This window comes from Psammomys obesus, unplaced genomic scaffold (assembly GCF_907164565.1).
Source record: "Psammomys obesus unplaced genomic scaffold, mPsaObe1.curated_primary_1811, whole genome shotgun sequence".
In the NCBI taxonomy this organism is placed as follows: Eukaryota; Metazoa; Chordata; class Mammalia; order Rodentia; family Muridae; genus Psammomys; species Psammomys obesus.
In genome coordinates this window covers 34,518,339-34,536,733 of record NW_026593286.1, presented here as the reverse complement: position 1 = coordinate 34,536,733, position 18,395 = coordinate 34,518,339, and the positions used below count along the sequence as shown (strand labels likewise).

Here is an 18,395-nt window from a genome sequence, read left to right as displayed (position 1 = left end):
GCAGGGCGCGCGCCGCAATGAGCCCGAGTCCCCTCCCTCCGCCGGGCCGCCCCGCCCCGCCGGCCCGCGTGTGCGCGCCCCCGCCCCCGCCCCGCCCGGGGCCCCGCAATCTGCATGCGGCGCGCGCGGCACCGCCCTCTGTACCCGTGCGGCCTCCGTCCCGCGGCCTCTGCCGTCTCCCCGCCGCCGGACGCTGGTTCCTGGGCCGGGGGCCGTTCTAGAACCTTCCGGAAGGCGGCGCGCTTCCCGTGGGTCAAGGGTCAGGCCGCGTCATTTCCGGGAGGGGGCGGACGAAGGGTCCGTTCCTTCACCTCGGCGCGCCGCCTGGAAAAGCCTAGAAAGTGCTCCCCTTTTCTTCCGCCTCCGGCCGCCCCCGTCGGCGGCCAGGCCGAGCCCTCGCCACCAATCGGCGCGCTCGCTGGCGTGGCCGCCCTCCCGCCCGCCGAGGGGCTCAGTGCGCCTGCGCGCGGCGTGGCCCTTTTTTCTCACGTGTCCTGCGCCGGCCCGCCGGACTCTCCTTGCAGCGGCGGCCTGGGTGCGGAGTCCGGAGCTGCGGCGGCGAGTCATGGTGAGTGTCCTGGGGCGGCGGGCCCGGCCCGAAGCCCACGGCGTGCCCATGTGCACCTCAGGCCTGGCAGGACTAGGGTCCACTCGGTGGCCGGCGCCGGCCCGTGGCTCTGCAGAAGCGAGGCCTGTCCGACTCCTCTCTCTACCGCCGCTTCTTGCACGCACGTGTGCGGCAGGCGTCTGGGGTAGGGGTGGGATCCCGCATGCACACACACTCAGAAGCCTACCAGCCCTGGCAGGGCTTTGGTGGATGTGTCCTATGTTGGAGAAAGGGTACGACCCAGGCTCAAAAATCGACACCACTCCCCCGCGTTACTCGAATTAAAAAAAAAAAAAAAAAATCCAAAGGAGGAAAATGTTTGACCTTGGAGTAGACCAAGGTTAGCGTTGAAGATGATGGCAGTTGCTCATGGGCAATGAAGACCCACACACACACACCAGACAGGGGATGGAAATGACACATTGAAGAATATATTCTATACGTACACTTGAGGTTTTTTGTGGTTTTGGAACTCTTTGACCTTTTAAGAGTTAAGACTCGCATGGTATTAACTGTTCATGTTTCTGGCACTTGGAACGTAATTGCAGTCTGTCTGAACACACATTTCTCTCCACAGGCTGGACAAGCTTTTAGAAAGTTTCTTCCGCTCTTTGACCGAGTATTGGTTGAAAGGAGTGCCGCCGAAACTGTAACCAAAGGTGGCATCATGCTTCCAGAAAAGTCTCAAGGAAAAGTTTTGCAAGCAACGGTAGTGGCTGTGGGATCAGGCGCGAAAGGAAAGGTAAATTGGAGTTACAATTGGTGCTAAGTTTTATGTGTGATGGGGAAGAGAAGGAATAGTAAATCCTAGGTTAGCAAAAAGAACCTCACATTAAGGAGAATTCATTGTAGAATTGTTTTAGCTTTCTAAGGAATCGAGAGAAACTGAAGAAAGACTGAAAGTACACATGAGTTTTTGGTTTGTGTTTATTATTATGTGCACATGTCTGTATGCTGATTTGCAGGGCATCTCACCTTACTCCTTCGGGACAAGGCCTCTCGTAGACCTAGTCTGGCTTCTCGCCTTCAGTATGTTGGGGGTTACAGTTTTTAATAGACTGTTGGGATCCCAGCCTGGGTTCCCACACTCCAGAGATTAAAAGTGCCTGCCATGATGGTGCTTGTGCTAGTTCTCTGGAGGCGAAGGCAGGAGGTACAGGGTGAGAACATATTTTAAAAAAGAAAAACAAAGCCTCACAAATGAAATAGCTTTTTTGCTTGTTATTTTGTAGCCTGCTTTTAGAATTTTAAGTAGTCAGACAAAAGAACATGTAGATAAACTCTGGGGCCCTTTCAAAATTAAAAGGAATTTAATAAAGACACAAAAGTATAATTTTTATACTGGGGGGGGTTGCTGAGGCAGGAGGATCCAGAATTAATGGCCAATCAAGGCTACATAGACCCTGTCTCGCTCCCTCATCCTCCAAAAGAAAGGGTGAAATGGCAGGGGAGGGCCTCTGGTTGTTGGCTTAGCTCAGACTAAAGTTTTTTTACTCTTAAATCCTTCGGTGCTTCAGAAGGGAGATGGAACTACTCTGAATGTTTTTCACTTACTAAACCTCTCGAGTATTTTGGGGAGAGTGGACGTTCTGCTTCACTCTACCAAGTCTGCCTTCACTGCAAGGGTATTGAGTCAATAAGTATATAGTAAATACAGAAACTATCCTATTTTGTTGCAAGAAGTTATACATGGCCATTTACTATTTGATGTTAAAAGCTGCTTGGGTTACAGAGTGTGTTAATACTTAATTTAAAAATTAGCCGACCTTAACTGTCTACTGAAATGCAGTTTTAGTGTAAGCTCCTGTTTATTTCACATTGTAACTACAGTAAAGCTAATATTTTAAGGATCTACATTTAAAGTAGGTTATATTGCCAGCTACTAATTAGGTACTTAACATACTGGATTTGAGTGAGCACATTTCATTAGTTTAGTGTAAAAAGTTGTCTGTAGAGTTGAATATGTTGATGAATACCTGTAATTATAACACTTGGAAAGCTGAGGCAGGAGGCTCCCGGTGTACATACTGAAACAAAAAGTTAACTGGGTCTCGAAAACAAGATGTCTTTGCTAATATGAACTGTTTTCTTAAGGGTGGAGAGATTCAACCGGTCAGTGTGAAGGTTGGAGACAAAGTTCTTCTCCCAGAGTATGGAGGCACCAAAGTAGTTCTAGATGACAAGGTAAGTAAGTGAAGCTAACTATTTAAAAAAAAATAAATTTTGTATTTGCTGTCACTGTCTTAACCAATGGTTTCTTTGTTCACAGGATTATTTCTTATTTAGAGATGGTGATATTCTTGGAAAGTATGTGGACTGAAATCACTATTGAAATGGTGTCACATGAAGCTGCCCATTCCACCGATGTTCTGAACTATTTCATCATGTAAATAATTTCATTGCCTCCCTTTTATAATAAACTGACGATGCCTAAAGAAATGATAGCCATTGTCTCTGGAGTTTAGTTTCCCTGTACTGTTATAAACATTTCCAAATAAAATAATGTAAATGAATGGACAGTCTTCGGTAATTTAAGGTGATTTTCTCCCTGCAGATAGGTTTCAGAATTCTAAGTAATAAGGTTTTTCTAGGTAAAGGAATTTTTGGGACAAATTCTATAGACGAGTGATAGAAAGCCGTGGACTTGTGCGTAGGTGCTGCCTCAGTGTGCTTTCCATTGCTGTGATAAACACTGACCAAAGCAGTGCGGAAAGGGCTTCAGGTTCATCGCTGAGGGAATTCTGGGCAGGAGCTAAAGCAAAGGCCATGGAGAAATGTTAGGGCTTGCTCGCCTTCTCAGCCTGCTTACTTACACAGCCCAGGGCACCCACATCAGTCATTAATGCACTATCAAATTTTCTGTGGGCCAGTCTAATGAAGGCAAGCTTGTGTGAAGTTATGGAAATGCAACCTGGACAGAAAATAGTTAGCAACGTTATAAAACAAATACGACAAACATGCAATGTAGGGTTCTTACCCTTTTATCTTTGTTTCGGTTGTTGTATATAGTCTTGGTCGTCCTTTTACTCTTGAGATCCAGAGTGCTGGGATTACAGGCATGTGCCACCGTGCCTGGCATCATGTTTTGTATTGGGAAATACTATTTTCTGAGCATGTCAATTTCTAAACCATACACCAAGATTTGTTAGATTTGTGTGGAAAAAAATACGCACAGGAAGCCAGAGATAGCTGACTGGCTAAAAGCAGTGGCTATTTTACCAGAGTACCTAGGTTTGGTTCACAGAACCTGGATGGTGGCCCACTCTAGGGATCCAGTCCCTCCCTTTAGGCCTCTTCAGGCTGCACCTGTACATGGTACGCTAACAAGCAACGGTCATGAATAAATCTTAAAAATCCAATACAAGGTATTTACAAAATACTGGTTTTGTAGTCCCTATCACTCAGGAACAACCCCAAAAAATGTTTCTGCTGTTTTCTTGTGGTTCCCAAGGGATCCAGCCTCCTGCATGCTAGAAAAGCATTCTGCCACTACGGTAAATCTAGCATTCCATAGTTTGCAATTTCAGAACAAGGGTGAAGACATCATGACCCCATCCATAAGGTAGTGTGTGCTTTCTGTATATATGTGGATGTGTCTGTGTTTAATTACCACATTTAGATGCAAAGAATATGAATTTCTTAGAAATCCAAGAGGGTTGTCGATGTTTATACTCTGCTTCAGACTTAGCTAACGATGTCCTTACAAACTAATCTTAGTGTAGTACTAGCTGCCCAGAACTTGTGTAGATCTATCTGCACTTTCCAGGATTGAAAGATATGTGTGATGGTGTACAGCTTCCTTTGTGCTAGCACTTAGATTTTTACTTCTTATTTCTCTGTTGGACAAAGGTAAGCAGCAGTGCATTGATCCGATACTCCAGCCCACATTCACAATGCCATGTTCTTTAAGACAGTGGCTCGCTTTGTAGATGGTAGTACCAGTGGCTCAGCCTCCCTGAGTGCTTGCATTATATGTGTTAACACACACTTGGCTCAACCTAAACTCCTGTATTACCAATATAATCTCATAAAATTGTTTCTTTAGCAATTACACTAGTCAAGTATCACAAGAGGCCCAAAGGTTTTAGTAGGTGTGGTTGGGGCCTTCAAGTTTTTAGGTATGCCAAATAATTGTGAGATTGGAATCCAAGCTTTAGAACTTTACCTTGGACCTCAAAATGTTCACTTGGAAGTAACGGCGCTGGGAAGTAGGAAAGCTTTGATCTAGGCTGGACTAGTGGTTTCCCTAGTCACTACTTGCCACCTAGAGCAAATCACATCTAATTCAGGTTTCTCCTTGTGATAAGCTCTTTCTGTTTGTCACTGTACAACGTGTATGTGCACATTCGGGCCATAAGTAACAGCCGGGTGTTAGAATCTCTGCCTTATTCTTGAGTGGGGTCTCCCTGAAGCCGGAGCTCAACTGATGGCTCGCCAAGGCCAGCAAACCTGTCTACTCCGCAGCGCTAGGCTAAGGTGACGTGTGTCAGCCTGGCTTTTTCATTTCATGCTGGGGGTTTGAATGCAGGTCTTCCGTGCTTGCATGGCACGCACTCCCCGGCTCTGTAGCTCAGGCTCAGCAGCTTTTGTGCCTCTCCCCCCCCCCCCCCCCATGCTAGAATTACAGATGTGATTTCACAAGAGCTGCCTCTGTGGTCAGGATCAAACCCTGAGCTTTGTCCATGTGAAGCAGGCATTCTACTGACTGAAATATAACCCTAATCCCAGATATTTTTTTCCCCAGAGCTGAGGACTGAACCCAGGGCCTTGCGCTTGTTAGGCAAGCTCTCTACCACCGAGCTAAACCCCTGCCCCGATATTTTTTTGAGACTGGGTCTCGTGTAGCTTAGGCTGGTCTAGAACTCTTCGCCCTCCTGCCTCTGCCTCCCAAGTGCTGGAACTACAGGGTCGCACCACCTGGCTCCAGGCCCTTTAATTTTTTAATTTTTTATTTTATTTATTTATTTATTTTATTTTTTTTATTTTTTGGCTTCTGGCTTTTGGCTTTTTGAGACAGGACATCCCTGGCTGTCCTAAAACTCAATCTGTAGACCAGGCTGGCCTTGAACTCACAAAGGTCCACCTGCCTCTGCCTCCCAAATGCAGGAACTAAAGGCATGCACCACCACCTGACTTCCTTTAAATTTTTTTATTTTCAAATTCTCTTGCAAAATTGCCTAGTTTGGCCTTCAACTTCTCATCCTGGCGAATTCTCCAGGTAACAGATATTACAGGCTTGTGCTAAGGAGCTTGACTATTGCTGTTTTGTTTTTTTTTTTGTTGTTGTTTTGGTTTTTGGTTTGGTGTTTGTTTGTTTGTTTTGTTTTTTTTTTTAATGTTCTTTGTATATGTTTTTACTATGGTGTACATGCAGAGGTCAGAGAAGAACTTCAGAGATTTTATTCTCCTACCAAGGGATTTTACCCATTGAGCCATCTCACTAGTCTGTTGGTGTTTTAAGTCATCATATGTAGGTAAAATTTCATGCATCAGTAGGTAAGTGATACTTTCTGAGAGGGACGGTGTGATCAGAAGAGACAAGTCACAGCAATACAGTAATGCCAATTCTCCTCAGTAGGGCACCCAATGTTTCTTATTGTGTTATGTTTTTAGTTTTTAGTTTGGTTTGATTTGTTTGTTTCTGAGATAGGGTTTCTCTGTTTTAGCTCTGGCTGTCCTGGAACTCACTCTAGACGCTGTGGCCTCAAACTCACAGAGATTTGCCTGGCTCCACCTCCCGAGTACTGAAATTAAAAGCATGTGTAACCATTGCCTAGCTTTTGTTATTGTTGTTCTGGGTTTCTGTTTTTGTTTTGTTTTGAGATAGTTTGTATTATGCAGCCCTGGGTGAAAGCTATATAGACCAGCCTGACCTTGAACTCACAGGGTATGAGATTCACATGCCTCTGCCTTCCACACCAGGCCTTTTATTTTTAATGGTAGTTTTATAATATTGTTTTTGTGTTCCTCTCATTTTATTTAATTTTATATTACCACTGCTTAAAACAGTGATTGGCATGTGTTTGAAAGTGGTTTTAGGGACTAGAGAGATGCTTTAATGGTCCCCTATCAGTGGACTTGGAAAGGGGCAGGGAGGAGACGAGGGAGGGAGGGTGGGATTAGGGAGGGAATGAGGGATACAGCAGGGATACAGAATTAACAAAATGTAACTAATGAGAAAAATAAAATTTAAAAAAACATAGAAGCTTAAAGGCTTAAGAGCAGAAAGAAAAAAATACACAATATAAAATAATTCAGTAAGAATTGTTTGCAGGTTGAAATAAATTATCTTAAATATATGAGGCTCAATAAAGTATTGAATTTGAAATTAAAAAAAAAAAGTACTTGCTGCTTCGTAGAGGACCTAGATTCAGTTCCTAGCACCCGCATTTAGCTTTAACCATTCTTAACTCCAGTTCCAGGGAGTCAGGTATTTTATTTTGGCCTCCTCAGGCACAGTGCACACATTCACACATGCAATGCACATACGTAGATCCAGGCAAAACACTCATACACATGAAATACAAAATGGCTTTAACCAGGCCTTCTGCAACAGACCTACAGTCCCAGGCACCTGGGAGGCTGAAGCGGGAGAGTCACATTGAAGGCCTACCTGGGCAGCTTAGCCACTATCTCAAGATAAAAGGACTGGGGACGTAGCCCAGTAGTAGCAGATGCTTAGCACGTGTACGGCCCCAGGCTCGACCTAAATTAACTCTACAAAATACCTGGGAGATGGTACAGCAGTGAAGAGGACCTGCGGCTCTTACAGAGACCTGAGTTCAGTTCCCAGCACTCACAGGAATGCTCACAACCATCTGTAACTCTAGTTCCCGGGGATCCAAACCCCTCCTGACCTCCATAGGAACCAGGTGTACACATGGTGCACACATACACATGGAGGCAAAACACTCACACATTAAAAAAAAAAAAAAAAAGGAAGCCATAGTGGCTTATGCCGCTAGTCCCAGATTTTGGGGTACTGGCAGGAACGTTGCTGCAAATTTAAGGAGCAAGACTGCATAATGAGTTATAGGCAAGGCTGGGCTGCAGGGTGAAGCCCTTTGGCAGTGTCTCACCATGTAAATTGTTATGTAGACCAGGAAGGCCTTGAAGTTGCAGAGACCTATCTGCTTCTGTTTCCTGAGTACTGAGATTAAAGGTATGTGTCACGTTATACGCAAGAAAAGACTTTAATGTACTCTAATGAAATGGTCTTTTAAAAACCGACACTCTAACCAGGCTATGGTGGCACACACTTTTAACTGCAGCACTTGAGAGGCAAAGGCAGTCAGACCTCTATAAGTTTGAAGGCAGCCTGATCTACAGAGTGAGTTCCAGGACAGCCAACACTACACAGAGAGAGAGACCCTGTCTCAAAAAAACAAAAAGAAAAAATTTGGCACTCTAGTCAAGTAATACCTATTTTTAAAATTAGTTAATTTATTTGTATGTGTATATGCATTTACTAGCATGTGCGTGTACACATGTGTGCCTGGTGCCCTAGAAAGCCAGAAGAGGGAATCAGATCCCCTGAGACTAGAGTTACAGTTATGAGCTGCTGTATGGGTGCTAGAAATAGAATATGGGGTTTTTGGGAGACCAGCCATTGTTCTTAAGAACTCTACCATTTCTGCAGCTTGCTAAGCAATGTTTATTGATGTTTTTCCAGGGCTTTAAAACAATGAGGGGCTGGAGAGATGGCTCAGAGGTTAAGAGTACTAGCTGAACTTCCTAAAGGTCCTGAGTTCAATTCCCAGCAACCACATGGTGTCTCATAACCATCTATAAGGAGATCTGGTGCCCTCTTCTGGCATGCAGGCACACATGCAGGCAGAATACTGTATAAAAAATAAATCTTAAAAAAAAAGATTCTTAAATTTTATGTGCATGAGTGTTTTGGCTGCATGCCCACAGAGGTCAGGAGGACTTCATATATCTAGAACTGAAGTTACAGATAGTTGTTAGGGGTGTGCAGAGGATTGAACCTGGGGCCCCTCCAAGAGCAGCAAGTGCTCTTTTTTTTTTTTTTGAAGTGTATTTTATTGTTTTTTTTTTCCACAATTTATTTATTATATATTCTGATTGAAGCCCTCTCGCAACTCCTCCTCCCTCCTTCTTTCCCTCTATCCCTTTCCCCTAGACCACTGAAAGGGGGAGTTCTCCTTTGCTATCTGCCCATAGCTTGTCAAGTCTCATCAGGACTGCCTGGATCCTCTTCCTCTGCAGCCTGGCAAGGCTGTATCACCAGGGGCAAGTATCAAAGAGCAGGCAACAGAGTTCATGACAGAGGCAGCCCCTGCTCCCCTTACTTGGTGATCCACATGGAGACTGAGCTGCCAATCAGCCACATCTGAGCAGGGGTTCTAGGTCCTCTCTGTGCATGGTCCTTGGCTGATGCATCAGTCTCTGCAGGACCCCCTGGGCTCAGATTTTTTAGCTTTGTTGGTCTTGTGGGGCTCCATGTCCATCTATTCCTCCCCTTTCTTCCATAAGACTCCCTGCACTCTGCCCAAAGTTTGGCTGTGAGTCTAAGCATCTGCTTCAATCCTCTGTTGGGTGGAGCTTTTCAGAGGACCCTCTATAGTAGGCTCCCATCCTGTTTCCTCTCTTCCACCGCTTCTGGTGTCTCAACAGAGGAATATCAAATGGCAGAGAAACACTTAAAGAAATGTTCAAAAAAAAAAAAAAGGAAGAAAGAAAGAAATGTTCAACATCCTTAGTCATCAGGGAAATGCAAATCAAAACAACTCTGAGACTCCATCTTACACAGATCAGAATGGCTAAGATCAAAAACTCAAGTGACAACACATTCAGGAGAGGATGTGGAGAAAGAGGAACCCTCCTCCATTGCTGGTGGGAGTAGAAACTTGTACAACCACTTTGGAAATCAATCTGCCTCTTTCTCAAACAATTAAGAATAGTGTTTCCTTAAGATCCAGCTATACCACTCCTGGGTATATACCCAAAAGATGTCCCACCATTCAACAAGGATGTTTGCTCAACTATGTTCATAGCAGCTTCATTTGTAATAGCCAGAATCTGGAAACAATCCAGATGTCCCTCAACAGTAGAATGGATGCAGAAATTGTGATACATTTACACAATGAAATACTACTCAGCAATTAAAAACAAGGAAATCATGAAATTTGCAGGCAAATGGATAGAACTAGAAAAGATTATCCTGAGTGAGGTATCCCAGAACCAGAAAGACAGGCATAGTATACACTCACTTATATGTGGGTGTTAGCCGTATTATATAGGATAGCCATACTAAAATCTACAGCTCTAAAGAAGTTAAACACTAAAGAGGACCCTAGGAAGGATGCTTAAATCTCATTCAGAATGGCAGCAAATGTTCTTAGCCACTCAACCATCTCTCCACCTCTTCTCCTCTCCTTTTGTTTGAGAAACATGGTTTTGTAGTCCTGGCCTTTCTGTCCAGATTTGAGCTTGAGTGATCCTCCTGCCTCTGCCTCTAGAGTGCTGGCTTTACAGGCATGGGCCTCTATATGCAGCTTCCAAATCAAATCTTGAAGTTAAATAAAACTAAAAATATTATGTAACACTCAAATCCTCAAAGCTCCTTTTTCTTTAGGGGTGTGTGTGTGTGTGTGTGTGTGTGTGTGTGTGTGTGTGTTGTATTGTATTGTTTGAGAAAATCTCACATAGCACAGATTGGCCTCAAACTAAGCAGCTGTGCTATGCCTGGCCTTGAAACCTGACCCTCCTGCCACCTCTCAAGTTCTGGGATCACAGGAGTCCTCCACTGTGTCCAGTTAAAGCTTAATTCTTTGTGACACTTAAATTTAGCTTCAAATGTAAAAGGATAGAGGGATTTGATTCATTCTCTTGTTTGTTCATTTTTTTCTGTTGCATGGGATTGTACCTAGGCTTTTACCACAGAGCTACATCTCCACTCTTCCCAATATTTTAACAGGAGAGTGAGCGCAGGTGTGATGGTATATGCCTGTAATTCCAGTTTTCTGGAGACTGAGGCAAAAGGATCAGGAGGCCAACACGGGCTATAAAAGATGATCATGTCTTGAACCACAAAACAACAATAATCAATTGCAGGATATTTGATCAGACTGTGAACCTCCAGATGGTGTTGTTAACTGGAAAAAAAAACAAAAACCAGTTTCTAGTTGTGGTGTGGCTCAGCCCTAGCACATACCTTTAATCCAAGAGTTTTCTGCTTGAGTACTGTAAACAGGATTAAGTAAAGTTAACCCTAGGTCAAGAAGCAGAGCAAGCAACCAATTGACATGGATTAAACAGAGAGTAGGAAAACAACAACAACAACAAAACAGTAAGAAAATGAAAAGGGAGAAAATAGGGAAATACACAGGAAGTAGAAGGGAGGAGCATTCAGTTTGAGGTTTTTTGTTTGCTTGGTTGGTTGGTTTGGGTTTTTGTTTTGTTTTGTTTTGTTTTGTTTTGAGACAGCATGGAGAGACAGAATTTCCTTTCTTCTTTTGGGAAGTTGCCTTAGGAGGAAAAGTCAGCTGGGTGCTTTCTCTGTCTTTCTGAGCTAGCAGGGTTTCACCCCAGAATCTGGATCCTGAGTCTTTATTGGTAAAATTGAACAATTGAGATTTTGTTAGAAAATTTGGTGACCCAATGGGTAGCACAGCCACGTGGACAGAGAAATCATACCAGCTGTGGACAAACTGAGAAGCCATCTGATTTGGTGAGTCAACTGGGAAGTCCTCAAGGAGAGAGTTAGGTTGTAAGGCATAAAGAACCTGTATAGTGCTTCTTTAGATGGCTTGAAAATAGAAGCAGAAAATGAAAGGCTAAATGACTTCACTGGAATTGGCTCAATACCAATTATGATTAGTATCATTTTACTATTTCCTATTTTATACTTAATAGCAGTCATAGTGGCTTTCTGTACCCTCTCAAAAACGCCTTCGAGATACAGGAAAAAGAAAAATATGAAAAATGGATTGATAAGATACAAGCCTTAGAAGAAAGATTAGAGAGACTTATAAATAAAAATGAGAAAAATACTCAGACATAGAGGAATTTAGACAAGAACCTACCACACCACTGCATGATAACACTGAAAAGGGACAGCACAAGGTTGTTAGAAAACCAATCTTAGTTTATCCAGCTACTATAAAATACCTACCAGGAGACAATAGGCATCCCCAAAGTTATAAAGAAGTTAAATGGAATCATATAGAATTATTAGATTTGAGGAGATTTAATGGGGCATACGGTATGCATTCACCCTATGTGAAGCAGATATTAAATTCCTGAGCAACTCAGAACAGAATTATCCCCCAAGACTAGAAAGATTTGGTAACAGCAATATTGGAAGTTGGACCTCATTTACAATGGCAAATGTGTGGAAAAAAGATAGGGCCACAGAAGAATGACATAAGGCTGGAGGTATTAATATTTTCAGGATCAGTTGCTAGGTGAAGGACAATATGCTGAGTTAAAAAGCCAGCTTGAATTAGATAATCACACCTGAGCACTATGTTGTTTAGCAGCTTTAAATGATTAGGACAAAGTTGAAGAATCAGGAAAAAGGTTGGAGTTATTTACTAAAATAAAACAAGGCCCCAAAGAAGACTTCACTGAGATTTTGCAAAGATTAACTTTAACCATACATAGAGTAGTATCCATTCAAAAGTCAGAAAAACATTAATCAAATCTTTGGTTTTTGAAAATGCTAATTCAGGATGCAAGAGGGTGAATAGATACAAGATCAACACCAATAGATGAATGAATTAGATTCAGCTGATACTGAATCTCACATTTATGATGCTACTCTGGTAGGAGAAGCAATTTCTTAAAGTTTTAAGAAAAATCTAAGTGTCAGATGTTTTAATTGTGGTAATCAAGGTCATTTGAAAAGGGAATATGAGAAAGACATTCCTAGAAGTAATGTGGTTTTTTTTTTGTTTGTTTGTTTTGTTTTTGTAGAGATAATAAAAAAGATAAGGCCTTGCTTTCTGGAGTATGTAGAAGGTGTGGCAAAAGCAGGCATTGGACTAATGAATGCAGATCAACAAAGGACAGGCAAGGTAACCCTTCGCTGTCAGGAAATGCCCAAGGGGCCTCCTGCAGGACACCAACAACCAATTTGATTCAGTTGTTGCCTGTGTCACTGTTGGAAAAACTCACCAACAGAGCAGGTAAAAGATTTAATGCCTTTTATTAAAAACACTGCTCTGAATGTAATCAAGGACAGAACAGCTTCAGGAGATAAACCAAAAAAAAAAAAAAAACAAAACAAAACAAACAACAACAACAAAACCAGAAGAGACCAAAAAAGCAAGTATTTTAGCAAACTGCTATAAATGATTAGAGACCAAAGCTAAAACTACAAATAAATAGTATTGAAAATGAAAGTTTAATAGGCACAGAAGCAGATATAACAGTAATTCCGCCTACAGCTTGGCATCCAGATTGATCTCTTCAGGAAGCAAATATTTAGCTTCTAGGGATTGGAACTTTATCTCAAGTGAAACTAAGTGCAAGATGGGCCGAGCGTATAGGGCCAGAAGGACAAATAGGTTAATTAAAGCCTTATGTGTCTAATAGCCATGAATTTATGGAGGCCTGATTTGTTGCAGCAATGGAAAAAACAGATTAACCTTCCTCCAATCTCAGAAACAAACCATAAAATAAAGAATGCTCTGAGAAGAACATTAAAAGGTGTTACCAAGAACAGTCACAGGCCATTCAGCTTGTACAAAAACAGAACACAACACCTGTTGGTCTTTCAAATATACCAACTGCAGTCTCTTTAAAATGGCTAACTGACAAACCAGTGTAGGTAGAACAATGGCCTATAACAAAAGAAAAATTATAGGTATTAGAACAGCTGGTACAGTGAAAGAATCAGACTAACTTTGTAACCTATGTTTCTTTTAATTGCCTTATAACTTATATTTGCAAGTTTTAGGCCCATGTTAATTAAAGCCTCTTAGTGCTTCTCCAGAGAGCCGAGGAATGTAAAAGTTCTTGACATTAGCCATCTGTGAGGGCAGAGATAAGGAAGAGAGCAAGTAGAGATCTCTACTAAATGGAGAGAAAATCACCGGCTGGCGTCAGTAAGATGGGCTTTGTTTGGAAACTGGGCCAAATGGCCCCAATCCTTCTCCTGACCTTTGATCCAAAGCCTGTAACCCCCACTCCTCAGAACAGACGTGGGATGAGTTAATCACCCTCCCACATTTAACTGTGGATGGCAGGAAATTCCAAACTGACTTGAAGATCAGATATTTACGACAGGGCTGACTGGACTTAAGGGTGACCAGAACTAACCAATTATTTTAAAAGTTAAACACCTCATCCAATCCTAAATCGCCAAGAAGGCAACCCCAGGAGATTCCCGCCTTGTGTCTTTTAAAAACCTAAGGTCTTTGTCTCCCAGTGCCACTCCTAGCTGACCAGCAGGGGTGACCCCATTGTGCAATGGTCAAGAGGAACCTCTTGCATTTTTGCAACGATGGATGATTAGTTTCCTGAGTTCTCTTCATACCTTCTTATATTTAGGCTCTTGTTGGGCCTAACAACAGGAAACAGCTAAATGCTCTGTACATTGAGGAATCTACCAGCTTATGGAATTCCCCTGTCAGGGTGAAAAAATCAGGATGTTAACAGATTTAAGAGCCATAAATCAGATGATTCACCCAATGGGCTTTTTACAGCCTGGATTCTCATTGCTTTCTTTATTACCTAAGTCATGGCCTTTGATTTAAAAGATTGCTTTTTTTCACAATTCCTTTGCATGAGCACGCTAGGGAAAGGCTTGCTTTCTCACTACCTACTTATATTAATAGTGGTCCAATAAAGAGATATTGGAAAAAAATCTTACCACAAGGAATGTTTAACAGTCCTAACTTGTGCCAATATTTTGTACAACAGCCATTAGAAATAATTGATAAACAGTTTCCTCAATCTAAAATTTATCATTTATGGATGATATCTTGCTGTTTGATTCAGATGCAACTACCTTAAAATATGTTTGATGAAGTAAAATAAATTTTGCCTTGCTGGAGATTACAAATTGCTCCTGAAAAAAATACAAAGGGGGAGATTCTATCAATTATCTAGGATATAAGATAGCTTACAGAAAATTCAACCACAGAAAGTACAAATCAGGAGAGATCAATTACAAACTCTTAATGATTTTCAAAAATTGCTGGGAGATATGAACTGGCTACAGCCCACAATTGGATTAATTACTCAAGAGCTAATGAATTTATTTCAAACCTAAAAGGTGATAAGGACTTTTGAGCCAAGAGCTGTGACACTTTGGTATCATCAGGCTCTGTTATGCCCAAGTTTCCACTGCCACTGGCGGCAGTCTTGTCCTAAAAGAGCTAAATTGTGACGGGCCCAGTGGCATACACATGCAGTCCCAGTGCTCGGGAGACAGATGCAGGAGGATCTCTGTGAGTTTGAGGCCAGCCTGGTCTACAAAATGAGTCCAGAACAGCCAAGGCTACACAGAGAAACCCTGTCTCAAACAAAACAAAACAAAGCTAAACTGTAACACTCTGTGGAGAATCCTTTCCATACCCAGGCCTTGCACACGTGGCCCTCACCCTAATGTGCTCTAGCTGTTCCTAAGAGAAATGGAACCCCTATTCTTCATCCAGAAATTGAGTTCAAGGCTGCTGCCAAAATCCAGGCCCCTGGTGAACAGAGAATGATATTACAACTGAGAATGAGATGATATAGAACTTTATTAACTTTAAAAATTTTAAATGCTAATGAGCAAATAACTACAAGATTATGGAAAAAAAACTGCAGTTTATTTTAAGGTTCTCTTAACTTCAGAATGGAAGGCAGAACGTTTGTTGCTTGAGGTTTTGCCTCTTTTCAACAGGAGAAGAAAATCTGTGGACTTTTTATATATATATATTTATTTTTTTATATTAATGACAGTTTATTTACTTTGTGTCCCAGCTGTAGCCTCCTCCCTCATTCCCTTCCAATCCCATCCTCCCTCCCTCATCTCTTCCTTGCCCCTCTCTAAGTTCACTGATAGGGGAGGCCCTCCTCCCCTTCCATCTGACCCTAGCTTATCAGGTCTCACCAGGGCTGGCTGCAATGTCCTCCTCTGTGGCCTAGCTAGGCTGCTCCTCCCACGGGGAGGGTGTGTGTGTGTGTCAAAGAGCTAGCCATAGAGTTCATGCCCGAGACAGTCCCTGTTCCCCTTACTAGGGTAGTCGCTTGGATACTGAGCTGCCATGGGCTACGTCTGAGCAGGGGTTCTAGGTTATATCCATGCATGGTCCCTGGTTGGAGAATCAGTCTCAGAGAAGACCCCTGTGCCCAGATATATTTGTTCCTTGTGGAGCTCCTGTTCTCTCCAGGTCTTATTAATGCTCTCTTCATTCATATGATTCCCTGCACTCTGCCCAAAGTTTGGTTATGAGTCTCAGCATCTGCAAAGAAGGACAACTTTTTTTTTTTTAAAGATTTGTTTGTTTTTTTGTTTGTTTATTATGTAGGCTGTGTTCTACCTTCATGTATACCTGCAGGCCAGAAGAGGGCACCAGATTTCATTATAGATGGTTATGAGCCACCATGTGGTTGCTGGGAATTGAACTCAGGACCTTGGAAGAGCAGCCAGTGCTCTTAGCCTCTGAGCTATCTCTCCATGAAGATTAGATTTGACCAGGGGAGACCTCCTGAAGATCTAGGTTGCAGAAATGAAGGAAGAAACCAACAGAAACAATTGAACAGGTAAGATGAATGTTGATCCCCCTACAGGAGAATATCTAAGAGTGGCTGAGACATGAGAACATGTTTCTGCATAGCCAATAAATCTTGTTGGTTATAGAATCATCAGGACTTATCATGCCATCCTTTCATATAGCATGGAAATTTATATTACTGTTTGGTTATACAGTCCAAACTAACTTTTTCTTTTCAGAGCTGAGGACTGAACCCATGGCCTTGTGCTTGCTAGGAAAGTGCTCTACCACTGAGCTAAATCCCCAACCCCCCAAACTAACTTCTAAAGAAGAACAGATGCTTTTCACCTGCTCAAAGAGCAAAGAATCATCTTTAGCAGAAATGTGCACACTGCACATATCATACATGTGTTAATGTAAAGTTTATATGTTTATAGAGCAAAAGGACCAGACACCAAAAATACAAGACAAGTAGCTCAGGTGATTCAGTCTCACAGACTGTAAATAGCTGTTTCCTCAAGATCTGCATCTAGAAAAACTTCTATATGCTAGCTAGATTGTCCAGCATCACAGACTGTGCCAGCCAGGCCTTCAGGCAAGCCCTGCACTTACTACCTCTGTACCATAGGCTACCTCTGTGCAGGGGTTCCAGGCTATCTCCATGAGTGGTCCTTGGCTGGAGGATCAGTTTCAGAAAAGATCCCTGTGTCCAGACTTTTAGGATCTGTCGCTGTCCTTGTGGAGCTCCTGTCCTCTCCAGGTCTTACTATCTCCCACTTCTTTCATAAGATTCCCCGACTCATACCCAGTTTTCTTAGAGGCCCCAAAAGAGAACGTTACCACAGACAACAGGAAGCAATCTTATGAGAACAGTGCCCCATTCCCAAGAAGTTGGGTGGATGGTTTTTGTTCATCTGGTGGATGACTGGTGTTTGTCTTTGTTTAAGGCAGGATGATTGCAAGTTGTTAATGGTCGGGGAGGAAATGAAGTAAAGGAAGTTAGGTTCAGGGGTCTCTTTTTCTTTTTCTTTCCTCTGTCTTTCTTTCTCTCCTATCTAGTGGTACAGGGGAAAGAGGGAAGAACAGATGAGAAGAAAAAATGGGGGATATAGGAATGGTAGGATTAAAGGGTAGAATATTGAATCTACTTTTAAACTAGAAAGTATCATACTCATAGTAGATCTGTTGTTATAAAAAAAAAAAAAAAGAAAGAAAAGAAAAATCCCAATCAATTTTACCAAATGAAGACTCAGGAATCAGATACTGGGGTGAAAACCTGCTAACTTAGAGAGGCAGAGAAAGCCCCCAGCTGACCTTCCTACTCAGCTCATGTTCCAGAAGGAAAAAGCCAAAAGTTCAAGGCAAAAGCCCCAAAAGCCAAAAGGCCAAAACCCAAAAACCAAAAGCTTGCTAGCTCAGCTGACAGCCCAGGAGGAAAAGGCCTGCTAACTCATCTAACAGCATAAGAGGAAAAAGCCAAAAGTGCCTTCTTATTCTCCATGCTGTCTTTAATACTCTTCACTCAAAGTCCCTCCTTTTTACTTAATCCTGCTCAGCTGGTTTCTTGCTACACCTCTTGACCTTCCGCTTAACTTTTTTAAATACTGTGTCAGGTCCTGGAAGCACCCCATTCAACTTCAAAGAAGATGATGGGCATCAAAGAACCTCCATAGTGGAGTTTGCTTCAATTGTGGCAAGCTAGCCACTGGGCAAGAAACTGCCCTTGCCTCAACTGCAGACATCATACAGTCCAAACTGGACAAAGTGGACCCAGGGAAGTTGACTGCCAAACTTTGCCAAGACAAGGTAAGCAATCCTTCACAATTCCTGCTTCATAGAAAAGTCTGTCATATACTGGGCAGGAAGGGCAAAGATAATGCCCCAACATTACTGAGGAATCTTGGGTGACTATCCAGGCAGACATCTGTCCCTGTCATTTTTATAGTTTTGGAAGTTAGATGTCCTGTCTGCTTAGGGACTATTTTTTCCTTTTTAGAACTCTAATTGGGTTGAAGACTAGGTAATTATATTCTCACAATTAAGCTTAAGTTGTTTAGGATTTAAAATAAAGTTTTTATATCTAAGTAGATGTTTTTAGGTTGAGTAATGCAACCTAT

General features: G+C 42.5%; 2 protein-coding genes across 2 annotated transcripts in view; one reads left to right on the top strand and one right to left on the bottom strand.

The window, feature by feature from the left end:
* Hspd1 (heat shock protein family D (Hsp60) member 1) overlaps positions 1 to 164 on the bottom strand; it is a 9,732-nt gene extending 9,568 nt beyond the window's left edge. The window contains exon 1 of the mRNA XM_055616656.1: positions 145 to 164. The gene's annotated coding sequence lies outside the window, so the exon portion shown is untranslated. The remainder of the gene's footprint in view (positions 1 to 144) is intronic.
* A 332-nt stretch (positions 165 to 496) lies between these two features.
* Mob4 (MOB family member 4, phocein) overlaps positions 497 to 18,395 on the top strand; it is a 58,171-nt gene continuing 40,272 nt past the window's right edge. The window contains exons 1-2 of the mRNA XM_055616660.1: positions 497 to 568; positions 1,185 to 1,349. Of these exons, the coding sequence (XP_055472635.1) occupies positions 566 to 568; positions 1,185 to 1,349 (168 nt within the window). The 5' untranslated portion in view covers positions 497 to 565. The remainder of the gene's footprint in view (positions 569 to 1,184; positions 1,350 to 18,395) is intronic.